We start from the raw sequence: 24,822 nt of genomic DNA on the forward strand, positions 1-24,822 counted from the left end.
TAAACCATGGGTGGATCTAGAACGTGCCCTATTCTGGGACTTCCCCCTCACTGATCTCCTGTGGCTACCCCGACAACTCCGCCCCCACTGTCCATTGTCACCCTCCTTTAATATTACAGTACCCACTAGAAACATCTCTCTGTCTGCATTGGATAAAGTGCTGCCTTCTGTCCACTTCTCCTACTGGAGACGTTTGGGTATGGAATCCCTCACAGATATCTTCTCCCCAGCCTCCCTTCTGTCGTTTTCAGATCTACAAGCTAAACATAACCTCGACCCTTCAGCCTGGCTCTATTATTACCAACTTAAGCATTGGATAGACGGTATGACTAATAGTATTAACATCTTCCAACTCCCCACCAGCAGTGTCCTGAATAGATTGACTAAACTCTCATCTCGTGGAGCCATTTCTGACTGGTCTAATTTGCTGTCACCCTCGATCGCCACGACTAAATCTACCGCTCAACTTAAGTAGGAAGACGATCTTCATCGTACCTTTACTCTTAAGCAGTGGGAATCGATTCATCTTTCTTCTTTCTCCCTTTCTAAATGTACTAACCACACCGAAATGCACATTAAATTATTACATAGACTATATTTCACTCCTTCTAAACTACACAAGATCTGGCCAACCACCTCTAAATTCTGTTGGCTCCTCTGCCACCATGAAGGTACACTCTTACATGTTTTCTGGGACTGTCCTGCCCTGTGCTCCTTTTGGGATAAAGTATATGACCTTATTCATTCAATCACTGACCTTAGCCTGACTCAGGACCCTTCCTTAGCGTTGCTGCACTGGTACCCAGACACTGTCCCCAAGTCCACTCGCTATGTCCTTGGTCATGTTCTAATTGCAGCCAGAGCTACAATTGCTCAAAACTGGAAATCTCCCTCCCCCCCTCCCTTTGCAAAAGTTATCTCTAAGACCCACTTCCATTTTGAGATGGAAACCAGGGACGCTGCATACTCCACATCCCCCTCTTCCCCTATTATGAAGTGGCTCCCATGACATACATATATTTCCAAGAATACAGTGATCTCTCCATCGTCCCCCGACATACAGAGCCCTCCCTGTGACTTGGATAATCCTCTGTCTGAAGAAAATCCATGATTTATGTATATTTTTGTGTACTATGTGCCACTTTTGGATGTCCTGTCTCTCCCACTATGATATTGTTTTTGCCCCATTGTTATTCTATTCTCCTTTGTCTTTTCTGTATTCTTGTTTTGATTCTATACCATAAATAAAAACTTAATGTTGAAAAAAAAAAAAAAAGAAAACCCCACTCAGTAAATCCTGCATTATGCTTTAGATTTCACCATTAGTGTACCAACGCATGCAACATCAACACTTCTTAGGGCAGGTGCAGTTTCTCCATGTAATGATGGACTATGGGGCTACAGCTGTGCGTCTGGGAATGCAGTCACTTCCGCAACACGCCCATGAGACTGACTTTTATTGCGTTCACTGCAAGTCACCTCTCAGTCATCACGCAGAAACGCCCATCACTTTTTCACCCCATTTCTGATATTATCTGTCCCGAACACAACAGCATCTTCGTGTACTGTATACATTCTGTGTAACTCGAATGCCGCAGGGGTTTTCAGAATTTTTTGCGTATGCACAGTTGCAAATAATCGTTCAACTACGTGAACAACAGCAGTGCATGAGAATTGCCCTCACCTTTGAATCAGACTCTGTATTTTTTTCTATGGGGCTTTTTGAAACAGTGATTCAAACTTATAACCAACTGGTGCAATAGTCACCCCTTCCAAGCATTACTTCAAACTTTTATCCAGCAAGACTAACTTACCTATATAAATTTATTTTTTATATTTTTCAGTATTTTTTAAATCTAATCATATTGCCTAAATCAAGGTTGATAGCAAAAGCAAAATCTTCCTCTAATGGGTAAAACCATGTGCAGTGCAGGTGGGGCAGTTATAACATGTGCAGATAGACAGGGCCGGTTCGAGGGCCCTCGGCGCCCCGGGCAGGGAATGGGGGCGTGGCTTAATACAGGGGGCGTGGCCAGTTACGCCCCCTGTACAGTAGAAGCGCCGCTTAAATGCTGAGCGGTGCGCGATGACGTCATCGCGCACCGCACAGCAAAAGGTCCTCTCCACGAAGGGAAACTAGACGCGTAGCATCTAGTTCCCTTCGCGGAGAGGACCTTTGCTGTGCGGTGCGCGATGACGTCATCGCGCACCGCTCAGCAAAGGTCCTCTCCGCGAAGGGAAACTAGACGCTACGCGTCTAGTTCCCTTCACAGGGGACCACAGCCGGGACAGCCGCAGAGCCGGGGGACACAGCGGGCAGCGGAGGGCACAGCAGTGGCGGATCTTGCCATGGTGCGGCGCCCTCCGGATGGCGCCAGCACCCTCCGGAAGGCGGCGCCCCGGGCAAAAGTCCTGCTTGCCCGTGGCAAGATCCGCTACTGCAGATAGAGTAGATTTGGGTTGGTTGTGTCCAAACTGAAATCTTAATTGCAGTGTAAAAATAAAGCAGCCAGTATGTAACCCACCCAAATCTAACTCTCTCTGCACATGTTGTATCTGCCCCTCCCCCTGCAGTGCACATGGTTTTGCCCATTAGAGGAAGATTTTGCCTTTGCAATCAACCTTGAATTAGGCCCATAATGTAGATCTCTGTGATTAAACATACTACATTGCCAAAAGTATTCATACACCCCAACATCTCTCTGATATGTGTATTCTGAATATAAGCCTTAATGTGGCGTTAGTTACCCTTTCTACTATAATAGCCTCCACTTGAATACTTTCTGATTTTGGAACATGTCTGCAGGGTTTAACGTCCATTCAGCCACAATACCATTATTCATTCTTCTCTGTTGGTAGTGCACAGTCCTGGCTGAATGCATTTTCCGTGCATCCACTAGGAGTAAATGCCGGGCTATTTTTCGGGTTTTATGATCTTGATCTTCCTCGTGTTTTGGATCTGTATTGGTTTTACCAAAACTGCCCTTGCAGGTTTTGGTTTTGGATCTGGATTTATTTATTTTTAATCATAAAAACGGCTAAAATAACAGAAATAGCAATATCGTTTTTATCCAGTTTAGTCCAAAAGGTTGCACCGAGGAACGTGTGACTAAGCTAAGCGACAGCAGTGGGTAGCAAACACGTGGCAGTTAACAATATATTTTTAATTGCTGTGATCACCTGTTAAAATTATTTTAAAATTAGGATCAATTTCTTCTGTTCCTCAAAGATATCTTTGACATGCAGTAGGTTAGTTATATTAATTTAATTTAAATTTAGTTAATTTTAGAATTATTATTAATAATATTAATTTTAATTAATCACAATGTTGTGATAAGAAGAATTATGAAAATAGAACAATAAGTTATAACCAAAGAATATGAGCTACAGACACCGCACCCTGAAATGGACAGAGCTGGAAGGATACAGCACAATAAAAATAAAAAAAAAGTCTTTTATTTTGGGTGGACTCATGTAGTAGTTGCAGTCCCTGGATGTATACTGGGATGACACAGCACAAAATATTAATTTAAATCAAAATATATATATTGTTTTTTTATATCACACATACACTTGTAGCCACAGGCACCACAATAGGTTGATTCATATGGAATGAAGAAACCACTTTAGGCAAAAATTGCGGACGTGTCCTCAATTCAGCTCGATCCACATGAAAAATCAAGTAGGGGCTTTTGTGTGACAAAGCTGCCAATTCAGACACTCGCCTTGCTGATGCCAAAGCCAACAGCATGACCACCTTCCAGGTAAGAAATTTCAACTCAACCTTGGTAAGTGGTTCAAACCAGTGTGATTTTAAGAACTGCAACACCACGTTCAAGTCCCATGGTGCCACTGGAGGCACAAAAGGGGGCTGGATGTGCAGCACTCACTTTGCAAACGTCTGGACTTCTGGAAGAGAAGCCAATTCCTTCTGAAAGAAAATCGAGAGAGCCGAAATCTGTACCTTAATAGAGCCTAATTTCAGTGGAGAAAACGACCCAGATGAAAATCTTCCGTAGGCGCATTCTTGGACTCACACCAAGACACATACTTTCGCCAGATACGGTGATAATGTTCTACCGTCACCTCCTTCCTAGCCTTTATTAAAGTAGGGATGACCTCTTCCGGAATCCCCTTTTTCGCTAGGATTCGGCATTCAACCGTCATGCCATCAAACGTAACCGCGGTAAGTCTTGAAATACACAGGGCCCCTGTTGCAACAGGTCTTCCCTGAGAGGAAGAGGCCAGGGATCTCCTGTGAGCATCTCCTGTAAATCCGAGTACCAGGCCCTTCGAGGCCAGTCTGGGACAACGAGTATCATCTGTACTCTTCTTCGTCTTATGATCCTCAACACTTTTGTGATGAGAGGAAGAGGAGGAAACACGTAGACCGATTTGAACACCCACGGTGTTACCAGAGCATCTACTGCTACTGCCTGAGGGTCCCGAGACCTGGCACAATACCTCCGAAGCTTTTTGTTGAGGCGTGACGCCATCATGTCTATTTGAGGAATTCCCCAAAGACGCGTTACGTCTGCAAAGACTTCTTGATGAAGTCCCCACTCTCCTGGATGGAGATCGTGTCTGCTGAGGAAGTCTGCTTCCCAGTTGTCCACTCCCGGAATGAAGACAGCCGACAGAGCGCTTACATGATTTTCCGCCCAGCGAAGGATCCTTGTGGCTTCCGCCATCGCGACTCTGCTTCTTTTCCCGCCTTGGCGGTTCACATGAGCCACTGCTGTGACATTGTCTGATTGAATCAGAACCGGTAGGTTTCGAAGAAGACTCTCCGCTTGTCGAAGGCCGTTGTAAATGGCCCTCAGTTCCAACACATTGATGTGTAGACAGGACTCCTGGTCTGACCAAAGACCCTGAAAATTTTTTCCCTGTGTGACCGCTCCCCATCCTCAGAGGCTCGCGTCCGTGGTAACCAGGATCCAATCCTGAATTCCGAACCTCCAGGAGGTGAGCACTTTGCAACCATCACAGGAGGGACACTCTGGCCCCTGGGGACCGAGTTATTTTCCGATGTAAGTGCAGATGGGACCCGGACCACTTGTCCAGAAGGTCCCATTGAAAAGTCCTTGCATGGAACCTTCCGAAGGGAATGGCCTCGTAGGCCGCCACCATTTTTCCCAGAACTCGAGTGCATTGGTGAACTGACACCCTTTTCGGTTTTAGCAGGTCTCTGACCATGTTCTGGATGTGCTGGGCTTTCTCTATTGGGAGGAAGACCTTCATTTGTTCCGTATCCAGTATCATACCTAGGAACGGTAGTCGAGTTGTCGGAATCAACTGTGACTTCGGTAGATTTAGAATCCAACCGTGTTGCTGGAGCACTCTCAGAGAGAGCGCCACACTGCTCAGCAATTTCTCCCTTGATCTCGCTTTTATCAGGAGATCATCCAAGTATGGGATAATTGTGACTCCATGCTTGCGCAGGACCACCATCATTTCCGCCATTATCTTGGTGAAAATCCTCGGGGCCGTGGAGAGTCCAAACGGCAACGTCTGAAATTGGTAATGACAATCCTGTACAGCGAATCTCAGGTATTCCTGATGGGGGGCATATATGGGGACATGAAGGTACGCATCCTTTATGTCCAGAGACACCATAAACTCCCCTTCCTCCATGTTGGCTATTATCGCTCTGAGAGATTCCATTTTGAATTTGAATCTTTTTATGTATAGGTTTAAGGATTTCAGATTCAAATTAGGTCTGACCGAACCGTCCGGTTTCGGGACCACAAATAGGGTTGAGTAGTACCTTCTTCCCTGCTGGTGCAGGGGAACCTTGATTATCACTTGCTGTATACACAGCGTCCGAATTGCAGCTAACACTATATCCCTTTCCGATGTGGAAGCTGGTAGGGCCGATTTGAAAAATCAGCGCGGGGGCACCTCCTCGAATTCCAATTTGTAACCCTGGGAAACTATGTCCAACACCCAGGGATTCAGGTCTGAACTGACCCAGGCCTGACTGAAAAGTCGAAGACGTGCCCCCACCGGTGCGGACTCCCTCAGGGGAGCCCCAGCGTCATGCTGTGGGTTTTGGAGCAGCCGGGGAGGACTTTTGTTCCTGGGCACCTGCCGAAGCAGGTGCTCTTTTGCCTCTGCCCTTACCTCTGGCGAGGAAAGAGGATCCCCGACCTCTTCTGGACTTGTGCGACCGAAAGGACTGCATCTGATAGGGTGTTATTCTTTTGCTGTTGGGGAATATATGGTAAAAAATTTGATTTACCTGCTGTAGCTGTGGAAACCAGGTCCGTCAGCCCATCCCCAAACAATACATCACCCTTATAGGGTAGTACTTCCATATGTTTTGTGGAATCCGCATCACCCGTCCATTGGCGAGTCCATAAGGATCTTCTCGCTGAGATAGACATGGCATTGGCCCTAGAAGCTAGCAATCCAATGTCCCTTTGAGCATCCCTCATAAATAAGACTGCGTCTTTTATATGGGCTAGAGTTAAGAATATAGTATCCTTATCCATATTATCAAATTGATCTGTCAGCTCATCTGTCCAAGCTGCAATTGCGCTACACACCCATGCCGACGCAATTGTCGGCCTTAGCACAGCACCTGTATGAGAATAAATACACTTTAAGGTAGTTTCTTGCCTGCGATCTGCAGGGTCCTTAAGGGCCGCTGTGTCAGGAGACGGTAGCGCCACTTTCTTGGACAGGCGCGTCAGGGCCTTGTCCACAGTGGGGGGTGATTCCCAAATCTCCCTGTCCTGCTTAGGGAAGGGGTATGCCATATAAATTCTTTTGGGAATCTGCGGTCTCTTTTCCGGAGTCTCCCAAGCTTTCCCAAATAATTCATTTAATTCATGAGATGTGGGAAAGTTAATAATCTGTTTCTTTTCCTTAAACATGTGTACCCTTGTGTCGGGGACCGAGGGTTCATCCTCAATATGCAACACATCCCTTATTGCCACAATCATACACTGAATGGTTTTAGTCACCCTAGGGTGCAATTTTACTTCGTGGTAGTCGACACTGGAATCAGAATCCGTGTCGGTAGTAGTGTCTTGTGTTAAGGGACGCTTTTGAGACCCCGACGGGCCCTGTGAGTCGGTCCAATACGAGGATTGACCCCTTGATGTCCCCCCTAATTCAGCTTTATCAAGCCTTTTATGTAAAGATGCCACACTTGGATTCAACATATGCCACATGTCCATCCAATCTGGAGTCGGCACAACCGACGGGGACACACCACTCATTTGCTCCACCTCCTCCTTGGAGAAGCCTTCCGCCTCAGACATGTCGACACGCACGTGCCGACACCCCACACACACAGGGATTAACTTATAAGGGGACAAAACCCCAACCAGGCCCTAAGGAGAGACAGAGAGAGAGTATGCCAGCACACACCAGCGCTTAAAAACACTGGAAAAAATATGACCAGATAGCACTTTTTTATATATAATATGCCAATTCCCACTCACTGCGTCGCTCGCTAATGTGCCCCCCTCCTCTTTTTTCCAGCCTGTGAAGTTCAGCAGGGGAGAGACCAGGGAGCCAGCGTTTTCCTCATGCAGCTTCTGTGGAGAAAATGGCGCTGGTTAGTGCTGAGGATCAAGCCCCGCCCACCCGACGGCGAGCTTCGGTCCCAGTGATTTTTCAATTAAAATGGCGGGGGATCATAGATTTACTGCCTCCGCAGCCTAATCAATCTGCATGTGCCCAAATGTGAGGTTTATTGCTGCCCAGGGCGCCCCCCCCTGCGCCCTGCACCCTTCAGTGCTGCTCTGTGTGTGTGTGACTGGGAGCAATGGCGCGCTTACCTCATGAAGATCTGATGTCTTCTGCCGCCTAAGATGTCTTCTGCCTTCTCATCCGGCTTCTATCTTCGGCATCTGTGAGGAGGACGGCGGCGCGTCTCCGGGACGAACCCCGGGTGAGACCTGTGTTCCGACTCCCTCTGGAGCTAATGGTGTCCAGTAGCCTTAGAAGCAGTGCCCAACTTGACAAGCCAGCTCTGCTTCTCTCTCCTCGGTCCCACGATGCAGGGAGCCTGTTGCCAACAGGACTCCCTGAAAATAAAAAACCTAACAAAATTCTTCTTCAACAGAAAACTCTGGAGAGCTCTCTGCAGTGCACCCATTCTCCTCTGGGCACAAGATCTAACAGAGGTCTGGAGGAGGGGCATAGAGGGAGGAGCCAGTGCACACCCATAGACAAAGTTCTTTTTAGGTGCCCTATCTCCTGCGGAGCCCGTCTATACCCCCTGGTCCTTACGGAGTCCCCAGCATCCTCTAGGACGTAAGAGAAAGCTTGTATTACTGGTAGACATTTCAGAGCCGCCGCCGCGACCTCAGTACTATACAATATATATACATTTTAGGTCTCACAGTTCAGATTGTTAGCATTAGGGGAGTCATTACAACCCGATCGCAGTGTGCTTTCGCTCGCACAGCTGAGACTGGGTCACTACTGCGCATGCGCGGGGGCCATAATGCGCACACGCGTCGTCACCAGGCAATGACGAAGGGAACGAAGAAAATGATCACAGCAGCGATCGCTTGAAGATTTACAGGTGGTGGGCGTTCCTGGGTGGCAACACAGTGTTCGGAGCCGTTTTCTGGGAGTGGTAAGAAAAACGCAGGCATGTTTGAAGGACCGCAGGCGTGTCCAGGGCGGGTGTTTGCCGTCAGAGCCAGGACCGAACAGGCTGAAAATGTTGCAGCTGGTAAGGCCCTACTTAGAAACTGCACACATTTTTTTTTTCCCATAGCAGGGCTGCACAAGCGATCGCAGCCTTGCTATGGGAAAAAACCCACCCCCATAGGCGGAGAATAGTTGATCGCACGGGCTGCATAAAGCAGCTTCGTGCGATCAACTAGTAGTAATCAGGCCCTAGGTCAGCACTGTTTAAAGGCTCTAAAGTAATGTCCTCCTTATACAAGGTGATGTCAGTTTCAGCTCTGTTTATGCTCATTAAGGTTTTAGAAATATTAATGATCTTACCTACTGTTTTAATAGAATTTTATTATAGAATGTTATTATCATTGTATTATGGTCTGTTTTTTAAAGGTATTTTTAAATGTTTTAAACTCTTTTAAGCTTCTTGTAACTATATTTAGGTTTGGTATGGATTACCGCTGGGCAGGATGCCAGCTGTCAAAATCCTGACAGCGGCATCCTGCCCGCCAGAATGTTGGCAGCAGGGCGAGTGCTAAGAGTCCCCTTGCAGGCTCGGTGGCTGCACTCGCCACAGGATCTATTCCCATTCTGCGGAGTCGTGGACACCCACGAGTGGGAATAGCCCTGTTTCGCCAGCGGCATTGTCGGCTGTTGGGATTCCGGCATCAGTATCCTGACCGCCAGGATACCAACAGCCGGTAAATTAAATGCATCCCCTATATTAAATGGATGTATGTAAAACATACTTTTTTGTTTACTATTTATATCATGTTTGTAAAACATCTACTATTGTTTAATATTTAATTTCATGCTTTCACTACAGTATATAGTATATAGTGCTTTATTACTGAGAAAGAGTCAGCAAGACATAACATGATTTTTCTCTCTTTCTTCATAGATCAGGACTCCGTTGTGCCATTGTCCTATTGCTCCTAGTCAGTGTATCATGGGTTCTGGCTCTTTTGTCAATCAACAGTGATCTTTTGCTTCTACACTACATGTATGCAGGGGTTGTCTGTGCACAGGTATAGGAGTCAAAACTTTCCTTATTAAAACTTTAAAAAAAAGGTTAATCCACCTAATAGGTGCAATTTCTCTTTCATCCAATCTGGGGACACTGGACCCCTGCTTGAGGCATCCGTGGGATCTGGCACTTAATTAGACTTGTACAGTATAACATCTGGACTTGCTAGGAGCATATGTGAGGGTTTTGTTTGTGGACTTCAGTTTGGCATTCAAGATAATCGTTCCTGGTATTCTCTATCCTAAACGATTGAGTTTAGGGGTTCTAGTAACTATGTGTTCCTTATCTACTGTATGCATGATTAGTATGGGGGCCTCACAACGATGTGTTCTTTTTCCTTTTATTTTTTCGCTATACACAAATGACTGCACCTCTGGTGATCAATCTGTGAAACTTTTGAAAATTGCAGACATCACTACGGTTATTGGCCTCATCAAAGATGACGAGGAGTGCGCTTATAGGAGGGAGGTTGAGCAGTTGGTCCTTTGGTGTAGGTCGAATAATTTGGAGTTAAATCCAATAGAGATGGCTAAAATTTTAGTGGATTTTTGAAGGAAACCTCTTGCTCTGCCACCCCTCATGATTGCCGGCAGAGTGGTATCTGTTGTGGAATCCTTCACATTTTTGGGTTCTACGATCTCCCACTATCTGAAGTGGATAATTCATATTGATCCCATTGTGAGGAAGGCGCATCAGAGGATGTACTTCATAAGGCAACTCCGGAAGTTTAATTTACCACAGGGTTTCTTGATTCTTGTTACTCATCTATAATCCAGACTGTTCTTTGCACGTCGACCGTTGTCTGGTTTGGTTCAGCTACGAAACAGGATAGGAACAGACTCCAATGGGTAGTTAGGATGGCGGAAAAAAACATTGGTGTTAACCTTCCCACGGTTGAGGAATTATACTTGACTAGAGTAAGAAAGCGTGCAAGTAAAATTATGGTAGATCAGTCGCACCCTGGCCATGATCTGTTCCAATTGCTGCCGTCTGGCAGACGGTATAGATCACGGTGTGTGGGAACCTCTAGACATAGGAATATTTCCCCCCCCAAGCTGTCACCTTGTTAAATTACTAAGACCTTGTTAAATAACTGAGAAATAGGGGGGTATTCAATTATGTGCCGTTTTTTCGAAAGGTAATTTTTTGTTGAATCAGCATGAGCAAATATTGCGCCAAAAATCAGCAGAAACGCCCGCAAATTCGCCAAAACACATAAATTGGCAGGAAATTCACTGATACGCAAGGTTTTTGCCAATGACGGATTTTTCGACCAGTCAAAAAAACAGCACGGGCATTGAATAGGTTGAATGTAAATTCGTCCTTAAAACGGGCAAAAAGTGCAGTTTTTTTCGACTGGTCAATAAAACGGCACTAATTGAATACCCCCCATCACTAAGCTAAAATAATAGTATTTTAGCTTAGTGATGGTACCTTATTGTATTTTAGCTTAGTGATGGTAGGATGCAAAATAGGTGTCCATATTTTTTTTGTATTGTTATTGGAATGTATGTTTTTATTTTTTGTGTTTTTTTTTAATGTGTTTCTCAGAGATGTGGATTATCGGAATTACATTTCTTGTATATTATTCTGTATACTTGGCCAATAAAGCTGATTCTGATCCTGAACTTTAAAAGAGTAGCTCTTCCCCTATAAGCTTCTCCCTTCTGCAACCTGTGGTCTTCAGTGTTTAAGTGCCCCCCCTGTAAATACAAAAATCCAGTTTTTGCATCTTGGTAAAACCTTGTTTCACTGAAAAGGTCAGATACTGTAGGGATGGTTTCAAATGTGTGGTGTTGTAATATACAAATACATTTGTTCAGCGTGAGCTATATTTAGGGGGTGATTCAGACCTGATTGCTGGGCTGCAAACTTTGCTGTCCTGCATGCGGATAATCGCTGCCTCCAGGGGGAGTGTAAATTCACAGTGCAAGTGTGCGATCCTATGTGTACGCCGAGCTGCCAAAATCCACTGTGTGCAGTCTCTGCGCAGCCCAGGACTTACTCCTACAGTGCGGTCACAACAGGCTGATCGGGGCCAGAGCCGACGTCAAACACCCTCCCTGAAACCGTTTGGGCACGCCTGCATTTTTCCGGACACTTCTGATAAACGGATAGTTACCACCCACAAACGGCTTCCTCCTGTCAACCACCTTGCAAACGCCTTTGCAATCAGCTTTTTCGCACCATCCCACTGCTGACCGACGATGCCCTTTGTTGTCTGACGCGCATGCGCATTGCGGTGCATACACATGCGCAGTTACTACCTGATTGCCCGCTTTGCGAATACGCACAGCAGCGATCAGGTCTGAATCAACCCCTTAGTGCAGACATTCTTTTCTCTGCATGCAGATACAAGCAAAGAAATAATGCATTTGCACCACTTGCATTGCAATATGATTGTGGACTTTGCTCTTAGCTTATGAAAGAGGTTCAATGTTTTCTTGGACTTTATGATGATAATCTAATATTTATGTTTGTCCTTGCAGGGTCCTCTTATTTTCATGATCAATGTGATATTTAGCAAAGATGTCCACAGGGCACTTAAGCGTACTGTCAGTAGGATGAATGAACCTAGCGTTACCACAAAATCTACAATGATCTCGGTAAGACCTTTCAATTGTCTGACACTGCACTTCATTTTGGGCCTAATTCAGATCCGATCGCAGCAGTAAATTTGTTAGTAGATGGGCAAAACCATGTGCACTGCAGGGGAGGCAGATATAACTTGTGCAGAGAGAGTTAGATTTGGGTGTGGTGTGTTCAAACTGAAATCTAAATTGCAGTGTAAAAATAAAGCAGCCAGTATTTACTCTGCACAGAAACAAAATAACTCACCCAAATCTAACTCTCTCTGCACATGTTATATCTGCCCCCCCCCTGCAGTGTACATGGTTTTTCACATTAGAGAACAAATTTTCTGCTGCGATCAGGTCTGAATTAGGCCCACTGTTTCTTAATACAGGTGTGATATTATTTACATGTACTTCATTTATTGATAATTTCAAAAATTCTCTTGTAGTCACATGCCGGTAATACTTATGTAGATGGTCACTTTTATCACATGCCATTTGGATCTTCAACGGGCTCCTTACATAGTTCCCTGGCATCAAGAGGTAGTCATTGTTACTTGCCATTCCTGCTAAGGTGAGACTGTTTTTTTAAATCTAAGAAAATTATTTGAATTGACACATCTGTAGCCTTAAAATTGCCAGGACTCTTATTACAATGGTGTTTTATAGTGGCCAGAGGTTGAACAAATGACATAATTTGGCTGCGAGTTAAGCAGGAGTCCATGACTCTGTATATCCCAGTAAAGGGCAGACCTAAGCCTTCATCTGCGTCTCAAGCCTTTTCCTGCTTTAATGTCAACTTTAATTGTTATAGCTTCAACTACATATTTAAATTGCCTGCTGATACATTAGATAGGTGACTATTTGACTAACTGCATGGTATTAACCTACTACCAGGGCGAGGAATTCTATGACATATATTTTTTTCCTGATTGGAAGTTTAAACAGGTTCCTAACCTTACTAATGAAAATTGTGGTTTTATTGGCCATGTATATGCATATTTTTACAATTTACTCATAGTTCTACTTACTATAATTTTGATCTATTAGTTATGTTTTATGGCAATGCTGTATGAAATACTATTTTTTAATGGTTCTGACCTTAGAGCAAATACTGTATACTTGCTAATTAACAGTCACAGTCACTATTAGTAAGACAGTAGACAGACAAGGCTGGGAGACACAATTCTGATAATGTCGCCTCTCAGTCTGCTTTCAAGAAGCCTAAGATAGTATTTAGAGAATGTGAAGTTACAGGGCTTGTTTGATTTTTCAAGACTTTAGAATAGATTTTTGATACTAATGGGGAAATGTAATTCTGTAAAATATGTGAATTTAAGGTTTTAACCCAAAATAGTTTTAGTATGCATCAACGTTGTAATACTGCAAAACATTAGAGGTTTTGCAGCATTAGCGGGTATCATATTTACCTGGCATTTAAGTGCCGGCTCATTTTGCCAGTCCCAGCCTGACCCCTATTTCACACAGGAAAGTAAATTACTTGGTGAAGCAGTTCTACCCAGTAATTTGCAGATCAACCCGGGTATTTCTCCTGTGTGAATGAGTCAACCCAGGTCGCTTTTGCTGGGTCTTCAATCCTGGTAAAAACCAGGGTCAAATTCCCGGGAATTTCAAATCAGATTGACCCTTTCACACACAGGAAAAGGACCCGTGATGATCCACAAATTACCGGGTAAAAGTGCTTTACTTGGTAATTTATTTTTGTGTGTGTAAGGGGTATAACGTGTCTTTTTCATCCTTTTTGGACACACTGGTAATTTTGGGGTGTAGAGGGCACTTTACAAGAACTACTTGCTGCTTAGCTCACATGTTATGTCACGCTACTATCCCCATGCCTAGATTGAGTACTGAGTGCCTGGTTTATGTGGTTTGTCATTATCGTCACTCCATTTGATACTGATTTTCCTTTCTCACGTTTTTTGTATATCTCTCTCCCTGTCTAGATTGAGCATGTTTTTTCTAGACGTGGGTACACACTAGGCGACGTGCACTATGAGCGACGTCGCCTAGTGTTTCACCCTCCTGGGCTGGGCGGTCGGCGGCCAGGCATACACACTGAGCGATATGACATTCCTATCGCTCAGTGACATCACCATGCAGGCAGCTTTTGGACTACAGTCCAGATTGAGCTGCTTGCACGGGCGACAGTGAGGGTCGTTAATGACCCGCGGAGCCGCGCTTCGCTGGTCGGTGGCGAAAATGAGCGACGTCGCTCATTTTTTCTGCAAGTGTGTATGTTCCTTTAAATTGAATTCTGGTTTCAATGGCTTCTACTCTACTCCATGTTTAGTTTGAGTACAGGCTTACATTATGTAACAATGCTCTCTACTTGTAAGATTGAGTTATGCCTTATTGTGCTACCCTGTTCCGGCACACTTCTCGTTCCATATGTTTAATATGAAGTTTTGGGGTAACTCCTGTGTTATGTCCAGATCTTATCTTAGTACTATTATCTTGAGTTCTAATGGGCTTATGTAGTGCTGTATGTCACAATATAGTTTGCTACCTAATATACTGTCTGTTCAGGCACAATTCTCCATAACATCTTCTGATATCTTCGGATTGTATTAAGTACCGATTTCTTTTACCTTTTTTCTCATTGTGGTTTGAGACCCTGATATACAGGTTAATATGGTTTCTCAGTCAGTCCAAAGAGAGGTTCTGGTCTTCTGTATCTTCCATGCCTCTACCCTGTGGTATGGAGCACATACATCAGTTGGCATGCAGATCATTTGGTTCTCACTAGTCTTGCTCTTTTGATAACTCAGCCTTTCTCCATTTGCAGTTTGGACCACGGCAACATATTGGCCACACATTTTATGTGTTCCATTTTCGGCTCTTTCAGCCACTGTTGGCTATTTTCGGGAGGGTCAGAGTTTCTGCATTCAAACCCCCCCATCCCCCAATGTTCTGCCCATTGTTTTTTAAAGTTTTAACTTGTTGCTATTGGTTTGCAGATGCCACCTTTCTAGTCTCTCGACTCTGTGGATTTTGTGGTTCCTGGAAACTGCCATTTTCTATCCTTTTCTTCATCTAGATGGCTCTCTGCATTGGTAGTTCTGTATTGTAGATCCTATATCTAATTTTCACAAGACAGTTTTTCTGTGTCCTGACCTTTATTTCAATAAATGGTGACTTTCTTTTTATTCATACATTGTTATCCCTGTTATAGGTCAGGATCTGATCTCGATAAGTGGAGAGTATTTCTCCTTCCTGGATTTGGTTTCTGCAGGTCTATGTGGATGTATCCCTCTGTTGCAAATATTGCAAAAGGCAGCCATCTTCTGATCCTAATTCATGCTCACAAGGGAGGTTTGCCCTGTAACTACACAGTTAGTGGGGGGATTGTTTATGGCATACATTTGTCATACATAGGTTCCAGAGGAGGTCTCTGTTCATGGATGTCTTGTGGCTTATTTTATTAGATCAGACTGTATCTCTTCAGCAGTGCAGAGCTTTCTTTCAATGTAACAGATATCTGCATACGTCCCGACATACCAATTTTAGAAATTGGGACCCCACTTGTACCCAAAACTGCAATGTGGCCTAGATAGACTGAGGAGACGTGGCCTTGTGGCATGTCACCTATTTTTCCTTCCAGCACTTTTTATATGCCGTGCAAATGCACACTGTATCTATTTAGTGTCACCTCAGCAGAGCAGTGGCAGTTAAATGCTTCCCCAACTCCCCCCTGTGGGCCACAAGTGTGACAGTAATATAAGTCTGAAGAAAACCAGAAACAGGTTGAAACAGCTGTCGGGCTGTGTCTGTGCTACTGTATGTCACCATGCTGTTTTGATAAGGATTAAAAACCTTTCTTCACCTTTCATCAGACCCGCGAGTGCTCGCTTGTTTGCTTTTTCCAATGTGCAGGGAAAGTGAGTGTCTTTATCCATATTGCTGCCTTGCACCACTTATAGTTTACTATAGTTTTAGGCTAAGAGTGCTGTCTATCCCCCCTTTTGTTTTATATATATATATATATATATATATATGTGTGTGTGTGTATATATATATCTATATATATATATATATATCTATGTGTATATATATATATATATATATACACGTGTGTGTGTGTATATATATATATATATATATATACGTGTGTGTGTGTATATATATATATATATATATACATACATGTGTGTGTGTGTGTGTGTGTGTGTGTGTGTGTGTATATATATATATATATATATATATATATATATATGTGTGTGTGTGTGTATATATATATATATATATATATATATCTCCACATAGCTTTTGCAAGTAGGAAAAAAGGAGGCACTCTATGGATGGTTCAGCGCCATGCATGTCCTGAATCAAATTACCCCGCAAGTGACAGCGCTGGTTAGTGTTGTTTTTGCCATAACAATTTCAGACACAGCAACCATACATCATAAAAGAAAAAAAAGAAAATAATACAGTAACATGCTACAGACAACCTGTATGTGTGACATGCAACAGATGAAGGACCGCATATCACATACCCTCCAACATGACCCGCCACACTAGGTACAAAATGCTCTGTTTCTGAACTTCCCTCTTAATTTATTATTGCCATCACCTGCGAAGAAACAGCTTTCTTATCATTTAACTAGTTCAACACAGGTGATGGAAATAATAAATTAAGAGGGAAGTCCAGAAACAGAGCATTTTGTACCTAGTGGGGCGGGTCATGTTGGAGGGTCTGATATCATGAGCGGAAAAATAAACAGTGTAATAGAATGGGCTATAAAGGAGGGGTAAATAAATGGGGATAGAGACAGTCCAGGCAAAATAGATAAGAAAATGATTTGAAAACACATAAATCATAATATCATTACAAAAACCTAAATTATCAATAGGCCCGCAACATAAAGATAAGTGACACAGGTTTTGTCTCTGCAATTTTTGCACTACTAAAGTGTTTGTTATTGCCACATCACTGGCAATATAATTTATAACCAATAAAATGACTAGCGCTTCCCCTAAGTGCTGTTGTCCAAATTTTACATCATTACAAGCTTTAGAACTCTACTGCTCTAAGTAGGGATATAAACATAGATACATATACAGCAAGTGTGAGAAATTGGGACTAGCCCTATCAACCTGTCCTCAGAATCAAGTTCATATAATGAAAGTGTCCTTGTAAATATGTAAAAGTCATGTAAATTCATTCCCTTATGTTCATATCACTGCCTTTTCTAATGAAGAATTATTATTATTATTATTATTATTATCCTTTATTTATATGGCGCTACAAGTGTTCCGCAGAGCCCAATTACAGAGTACATATGCACATAATCAAAACAGGAAAACAGTGACTTACAGTTGAAGACAATATAGGACAATTACAGGGTAACTAAGCATAACTACACCAGTAGACGACACTGAGATAAGTATCAAGGTGTCCGAAAACTGCAGGATCTGGGCAGTTGAGGATTATTAAAGTAAGAAAAGGATAAGCACATGAGGGAAGAGGGCCCTACTCGTGAGAGCTTACATTCTAAATGGGAGGGGGAGACAGACAGGGGTGACACAGATGTTGCAGACAGTGAGTGTGGAGGGTTAGGATGAGAGTTGGCTGGGTTTGGTAAAGAAGTGGGTCTTAAGAGCCAGTTTGAAGTTCTGTAGAGAGGTAAAGAATTCCAGAATAAGGGAGCAGCACGTTAATCTTGGAGATAGGAGTGGGAGGAAGTAATCAGAAGACAGGTGAGTCGGAGTGCATTAGCAGAGCGAAGAGGACGGGTGGGAGAGTAAAGGGAGATAAGGTCAGAGATGTAAATGGGAGAGGAGTGGGTGAATGCTTTGTAAGTGAGTGTGAGAAGTTTGATTTGGATTCTGAAAGGGAAAGGAAGCCAGTGAAGGGCTTGTAGGAGAGGGGAGGTGGATGTAGTGCATTTGGTGAGGAAGATGAGCTGGGCTGCAGCATTGAGGATAGATTGGAGTGGAGAAAGGTAATTGTCAGGAAGGCCAGTTAGGAGGAGATTACAGTAATCCAGTCTGGAAATAATCAGTGAGTGGATAATGATCTTGGTGGCATCCTGGGTGAGAAAGGGTCTGATCTTGGAAATGTTTTTGAGATGAAAATTACAGGTTTGTGAGAGGTGCTGGTGTGGTTTGAAGGAGAGGGAGGAGTCAAGTATTACACCAAGACAGCGTACTTGGGGGCTAGAGGAGATAGTCGTGCCATCAATGGATAATGAGATTGTGGGAAGTGAGGTTGTGCGGGAGGGTGGGAAGATGATCAGCTCAGTCTCGGACATGTTGAGTTTAAGAAAGCACTGGAACTTCAAGGAAGAGTTAGCAGAGAGACAGTTGGAGGTACGAGAGCCAGGGAGAGATCAGGGGAGTAAAGGTAGCTTTGAGTGTCATCAGCATAGAGGTGATATTGGAAGTTAAAAGAACTAATGAGTTCACCTCTAGAAGATTTATAGAGAGAGAAAAGGAGAGGACCAAGAACAGAACCTTGGGGGACATGAACAGTTAGTGGAAATGGGGGGAGGTAGCGTCATGAGAGGAGACAGATGAGGAAAGATCAGAGAGGTAGGAGGACAGCCAGGAGAGGGCAGTATCACGCAGACCAAGAGAGTGAAGGATTTGCAGGAGAGGGTGGTCCACAGTGTCAAAAGCAGTAGAGAGGTCAAGAAGAATAAGCAGAGAGTAGTGGCCCTTAGATTTGGCTGCATGGAGGTCATTGCAGACTTTTGTGAGGGCAGTTTCAGTGGTGTGGAGAGAGCGGAAACCAGACTGGAATGGGTCAAGCAGTGAGTGGGAGGAAAGAAAGGCAGTGAGGAAGCAAAAGGGAGGAGAGAGATGGGTCGAAAGTTGGAGAGGGTGTTTGGATCAAGGGTGGGTTTTTTAAGAATAGGGGAGACGAGCATGCTTGAAGGCAGAGGGGACTGTGCCTGATAAGAGGGAGAGATTGAGGAGGTGGGCAAAATGGGAACAGGCAGAAGGAGAGAGGTAGCGGAGGAGGTGGGAGGGGATAGGCTCAAGTGGGTGGGGGGAAGAAATGGATGATCATCAGATACATGGGAGAAAGATGTCAGAGTTGGTGAGAGGGAAGGGGAGGGGTGGCAAGGGATGGGTGGTGGCTGGTTGCTGGTCTGGTGTGATGTCCTGACGTATGGAGTCAATCTTGGATGTAAAATAAGTGGAAAAGTCAAGAGCAGACAATGAGGATGGGAGAGGAGGTGGTAGTGGGCAGAGGAGGGAGTTCACAGTGGCAAAGAGGCGCCAGGGGTTGGAAGGCTGGGTAGAGATGAGCATTTTGAAGTATGATTGTTTAGCGAGGGAAAGGGCAGCACTGAAGGATGAGAGCATCAATTTAAAGTGGAGGAAGTCTGCCTTAGAGCGTGATTTCCTCCACTGTCGCTCGGCAGTACGTGAGCATTTTTGAAGATATCTGGTGCTTTTGGTGTGCCAGGTTTGAGGTGTTGATCTGTAAGGGTGAGAGCAGGAGTAAGAGATGCATTGTATTGGGATGTGGTTTGTTCAGGGCATGAGAGAGAGAGAGAGAATAGGAGAGAGAAGTGAGTCGAACAGGGAGGATAGGGATGAGGTGCAATAGCCTCAATGTTACGCTTAGTGATGGTAGCCTTAGGTCGGAGAGATGTGGAAGCGGAGGTAGATAAGTTGAAAGAGAGCAGGTGGTGATCAGAAAGGGGAAAAGGGGAATTGGAGATATCAGAAATATAGCAGCGGTGAGTGAAAATCAGATCCAGTGAGCTCCCGTTCACATGGGAGGGTGAGGAGGTCCACTGGGAGAGACCAAGTGAAGAGGTGAGGTTAAGGAGTTTAGAGGCAGGTGATTTTGTGGGGTTATCTATAGGGATGTTGAAATCACCTAGGATAATGGAGGGAATGTCAGAAGAGAGGAAGTGAGGTAGCCAGGAAGCACAGTTGTCGAGGAATATGAATGAATCATTGTGTTCTGCATTGTAGGTCTAAGAAAAGATGAGATAAATGGTGTCCGCTAGTGTAGTATATTAGTACATGTGTGTGACTGTGTTAAATAAATGTTAGAACCGTTAGGGCCTTATTCCGTCTATATTGCATCAGAGATGCAATCGCATACTGAACTATTTATGCCCAGTGCGCACGTGCAGGAGTATACTGCGCATGTGCACACAGTTGCAATCGCATATCACTTATGCAAATGTCTCTGCCTGATTGACAGACAGAGGTGTTCGTGGGGCAACGTTGCTGGGGCGTGCCATTGGAAATGGGGGCGGGTTCAAGACGGCCACATGATATCACACGCGGCCGCTGCGATCCAAAAAATTGCAGATCTGCGCCTGCCTCCGGAGGCGGCGGGGGGATCCACAATTCAGGGATGCGATTGCAAATGAATTGCGATTGCATTGCTGCAGGTATTTATATGCTGGGCGGCCTTGCCCTGTGCTGGGCGGCCCCCAGCATGCAATCAAAAGAAAGGACAGCCTACTGTATGTAGTTACCAACTATACCAGCAGGTCAGCATTTTTTCCATTGGTATTTGGTATGCAGGCATTTGCAGCATGGTGTTGGACTCAAATGTATGTCACAGTATTACGCTGAATTCTTTTTTTTTTTCAAAACAATTTTTATTGAGACATCATGGATTGTACATACAGAGATATTGTAGATACAGTAGCATTTGTAGTGGAGGAAATTTGCAATCATGCGTTATACAATAAAGTAATAAAAGGTGATACATAGTTCACAATCATTCATTGGAGTCACTCGTGTTATTATGAATAATACAGGTAGCCCTGAAGGGATCCGCCATCAATCGTTAGTCCTCAGACTAAAGATACAAGTTGGTCTTGTGCTGCTAATCTAGTCTGGTACCACGTGGTGTTCTTTAAACTGTTATGAATTTGCAACCGCTTGGTGAGGGGTAGACTGGAAATATAGGATTCCCATAGAGTGAAAAAACGACCCACTTGTTTACCCTTATCCACATTGGCTTCCACCCAGTCCATCCGGAATAGGTGGTGCAATTTAGTCAGAAATAAAGGTATCTGGGGGCGTGGCCTGGCTGGCAAGCTGATATGCTGTATGAGTGAGGAGCTCCAGGTCCCTCTTTATAAATTCAGCCATAAACCCCTTTTCTCTAACGTCCTAGTGGATGCTGGGGACTCCGTCAGGACCATGGGGATTAGCGGCTCCGCAGGAGACAGGGCACAAAAATAAAGCTTTAGGATCAGGTGGTGTGCACTGGCTCCTCCCCCTATGACCCTCCTCCAAGCCTCAGTTAGGTTTTTGTGCCCGTCCGAGCAGGGTGCAATCTAGGTGGCTCTCCTAAAGAGCTGCTTAGAAAAAGTTTTTTAGGTTTTTTATTTTCAGTGAGTCCTGCTGGCAACAGGCTCACTGCATCGAGGGACTTAGGGGAGAGAAGTGAACTCACCTGCGTGCAGGATGGATTGGCTTCTTAGGCTACTGGACACCATTAGCTCCAGAGGGAGTCGGAACACAGGTCTCACCCTGGGGTTCGTCCCGGAGCCGCGCCGCCGACCCCCCTTGCAGATGCCGAAGATGGAAGAGGTCCAGAAGCAGGCGGCAGAAGACTTTTCAGTCTTCCTGAGGTAGCGCACAGCACTGCAGCTGTGCGCCATTGTTGTCAGCACACTTCACACAGCGGTCACGGAGGGTGCAGGGCGTTGGGGGGGCGCCCTGGGCAGCAATGTATTATACCTTTTTATGGCTAAAAATACATCACATATAGCCCTTTGAGGCTATATGGATGTATTTAACCCCTGCCAGATCTCACAGATTCCGGAGAAGAGCCCGCCGAAATAGGGGGCGGGGCTTATTCTCCTCAGCACACAGCGCCATTTTCCTGCTCAGCTCCGCTGTGAGGAAGGCTCCCAGGACTCTCCCCTGCACTGCACTACAGAAACAGGGTAAAACAGAGAGGGGGGGCACTTTTTTTGGCGATATTAATATATTTAAGCTGCTATAAGGATACAACACTTATATAGGGTTGTTCCCATATATATTATAGCGCTTGGGTGTGTGCTGGCAAACTCTCCCTCTGTCTCCCCAAAGGGCTAGTGGGGTCCTGTCTTCAATAGAGCATTCCCGGTGTGTCTGCTGTGTGTCGGTACGTGTGTGTCGACATGTATGAGGACGATGTTGGTGTGGAGGCGGAGCAATTGCCGGTAATGGTGATGTCACCCCCTAGGGAGTCGACACCGGAATGGATGGCTTTGTTTATGGAATTAAGTGATAATGTCAGCACATTACAAAAATCAGTTGACGACATGAGACGGCCGTCAAACCAGTTGGTACCTGCCCAGGCGTCTCAGACACCGTCAGGGGCTGTAAAACGCCCTTTACCTCAGTCGGTCGATACAGACCCAGACATGGACACTGAATCTAGTGTCGACGGTGAAGAAACAAACGTATTTTCCAGTAGGGCCACACGTTATATGATCACGGCAATGAAGGAGACTTTGCATATCTCTGATACTACAAGTACCACAAAAAGGGGTATTATGTGGGGGGTGAAAAAACTACCTGTAGTTTTTCCTGAATCAGAGGAATTGAATGATGTATGTGATGAAGCGTGGGTTAACCCAGATAGAAAAGGGCTAATTTCTAAAAAGTTATTGGCATTATACCCTTTCCCGCCAGAGGTTAGGGCGCGCTGGGAAACACCCCCTAAGGTGGATAAGGCGCTCACACGCTTATCAAAACAAGTGGCGTTACCGTCTCCTGATACGGCCGCCCTCAAGGATCCAGCTGATAGGAGGCTGGAAACTACTCTAAAAAGTATATACACACATACTGGTGTTATACTGCGACCAGCCATCGCTTCAGCCTGGATGTGCAGTGCTGGAGTGGTCTGGTCGGATTCCCTGACTGAAAATATTGATACCCTGGATAGGGACAGTATTTTACAGACTTTAGAGCAATTAAAGGATGCCTTTCTTTATATGCGAGATGCTCAGAGGGATATTTGCACTCTGGCATCGAGAGTAAGTGCGATGTCCATATCTGCCAGAAGAAGTTTATGGACACGACAGTGGTCAGGTGATGCGGATTCCAAACGGCATATGGAAGTATTGCCGTATAAAGGGGAGGAATTATTTGGCGTCGGTCTATCGGATTTGGTGGCCACGGCAACTGCCGGGAAATCCACCTTTTTACCTCAGACCCCCTCCCAACAGAAAAAGACACCGTCTTTTCAGCCGCAGTCCTTTCGGTCCTTTAAGAACAAGCGGGCAAAAGGACAGTCATATCTGCCCCGAGGCAGAGGAAAGGGTAAGAGAGGCCAGCAAGCAGCTCCTTCCCAGGAACAGAAGCCCTCCGCGGGTTCTGCAAAGCCCTCAGCATGACGCTGGGGCTTTACAAGCGGACTCAGGAGCGGTGGGGGGTCGACTCAAGAATTTCAGCGCGCAGTGGGCTTGCTCACAGGTGGACCCCTGGATCCTGCAGGTAGTATCTCAGGGTTACAGGTTGGAATTCGAGAAGTCTCCCCCTCGCCGGTTCCTAAAGTCTGCTTTGCCAATGTCTCCCTCAGACAGGGCGACGGTATTGGAAGCCATTCACAAGCTGTTTTCTCAGCAGGTGATAGTCAAGGTACCCCCCCTACAACAGGGAAAGGGGTATTACTCCACGCTATTTGTGGTACCGAAGCCGGACGGCTCAGTAAGACCTATTCTAAATCTGAAATCTTTGAACCTGTACATAAAAAAATTCAAGTTCAAGATGGAATCACTCAGAGCAGTGATAGCGAATCTGGAAGAAGGGGACTTTATGGTGTCCCTGGACATAAAAGATGCTTACCTGCATGTCCCAATTTGCCCTTCACATCAAGGGTACCTCAGGTTCGTGGTCCAAAACTGTCATTATCAGTTTCAGACGCTGCCGTTTGGATTGTCCACGGCACCTCGGGTCTTTACCAAGGTAATGGCCGAAATGATGATTCTTCTGCGAAGAAGAGGCGTATTAATTATCCCTTACTTGGACGATCTCCTGATAAGGGCAAGGTCCAGAGAACAGCTGGAGGACGGAGTAGCACTAACCCAAGTAGTGCTGCAACAACACGGGTGGATTCTGAATTTCCCAAAATCTCAGTTGACCCCGACAACACGTCTGCTGTTCCTGGGAATGATTCTGGACACGGTTCAGAAAAAGGTGTTTCTTCCGGAGGAGAAAGCCAGGGAGTTATCCGAACTTGTCAGGAACCTCCTAAAACCAGGAAAAGTGTCTGTGCATCAATGCACAAGAGTCCTGGGAAAGATGGTGGCTTCTTACGAAGCAATCCCATTCGGCAGATTCCACGCACGAACTTTTCAGTGGGATCTGCTGGACAAATGGTCCGGATCGCATCTGCAGATGCATCAGCGGATAACCTTATCGCCACGGACAAGGGTGTCTCTTCTGTGGTGGTTACAGAGTGCTCATCTGTTAGAAGGCCGCAGATTCGGCATACAGGACTGGGTCCTGGTGACCACGGATGCCAGTCTGAGAGGCTGGGGAGCGGTCACACAGGGAAGAAACTTCCAGGGAGTATGGTCAAGCCTGGAGATGTCTCTTCACATAAATATACTGGAGCTAAGAGCGATTTACAATGCT

The 24,822-nt window shown here is 45.1% G+C and overlaps 1 protein-coding gene across 2 annotated transcripts in view; it reads left to right on the forward strand.

Annotated features, from left to right (window-relative positions):
- LOC135041525 (cadherin EGF LAG seven-pass G-type receptor 2-like) overlaps positions 1-24,822 on the forward strand; it is a 407,444-nt gene that overhangs the window by 304,002 nt on the left and 78,620 nt on the right. For both annotated transcript variants that reach the window (XM_063954943.1, XM_063954944.1), the window contains exons 29-31: positions 9,548-9,674; positions 12,163-12,279; positions 12,696-12,820. In XM_063954943.1, coding sequence (XP_063811013.1) covers positions 9,548-9,674; positions 12,163-12,279; positions 12,696-12,820 — 369 coding nt within the window. The remainder of the gene's footprint in view (positions 1-9,547; positions 9,675-12,162; positions 12,280-12,695; positions 12,821-24,822) is intronic.

The sequence above is a fragment of the Pseudophryne corroboree genome, chromosome 2, assembly GCF_028390025.1.
Source record: "Pseudophryne corroboree isolate aPseCor3 chromosome 2, aPseCor3.hap2, whole genome shotgun sequence".
Taxonomy (NCBI): domain Eukaryota; kingdom Metazoa; phylum Chordata; class Amphibia; order Anura; family Myobatrachidae; genus Pseudophryne; species Pseudophryne corroboree.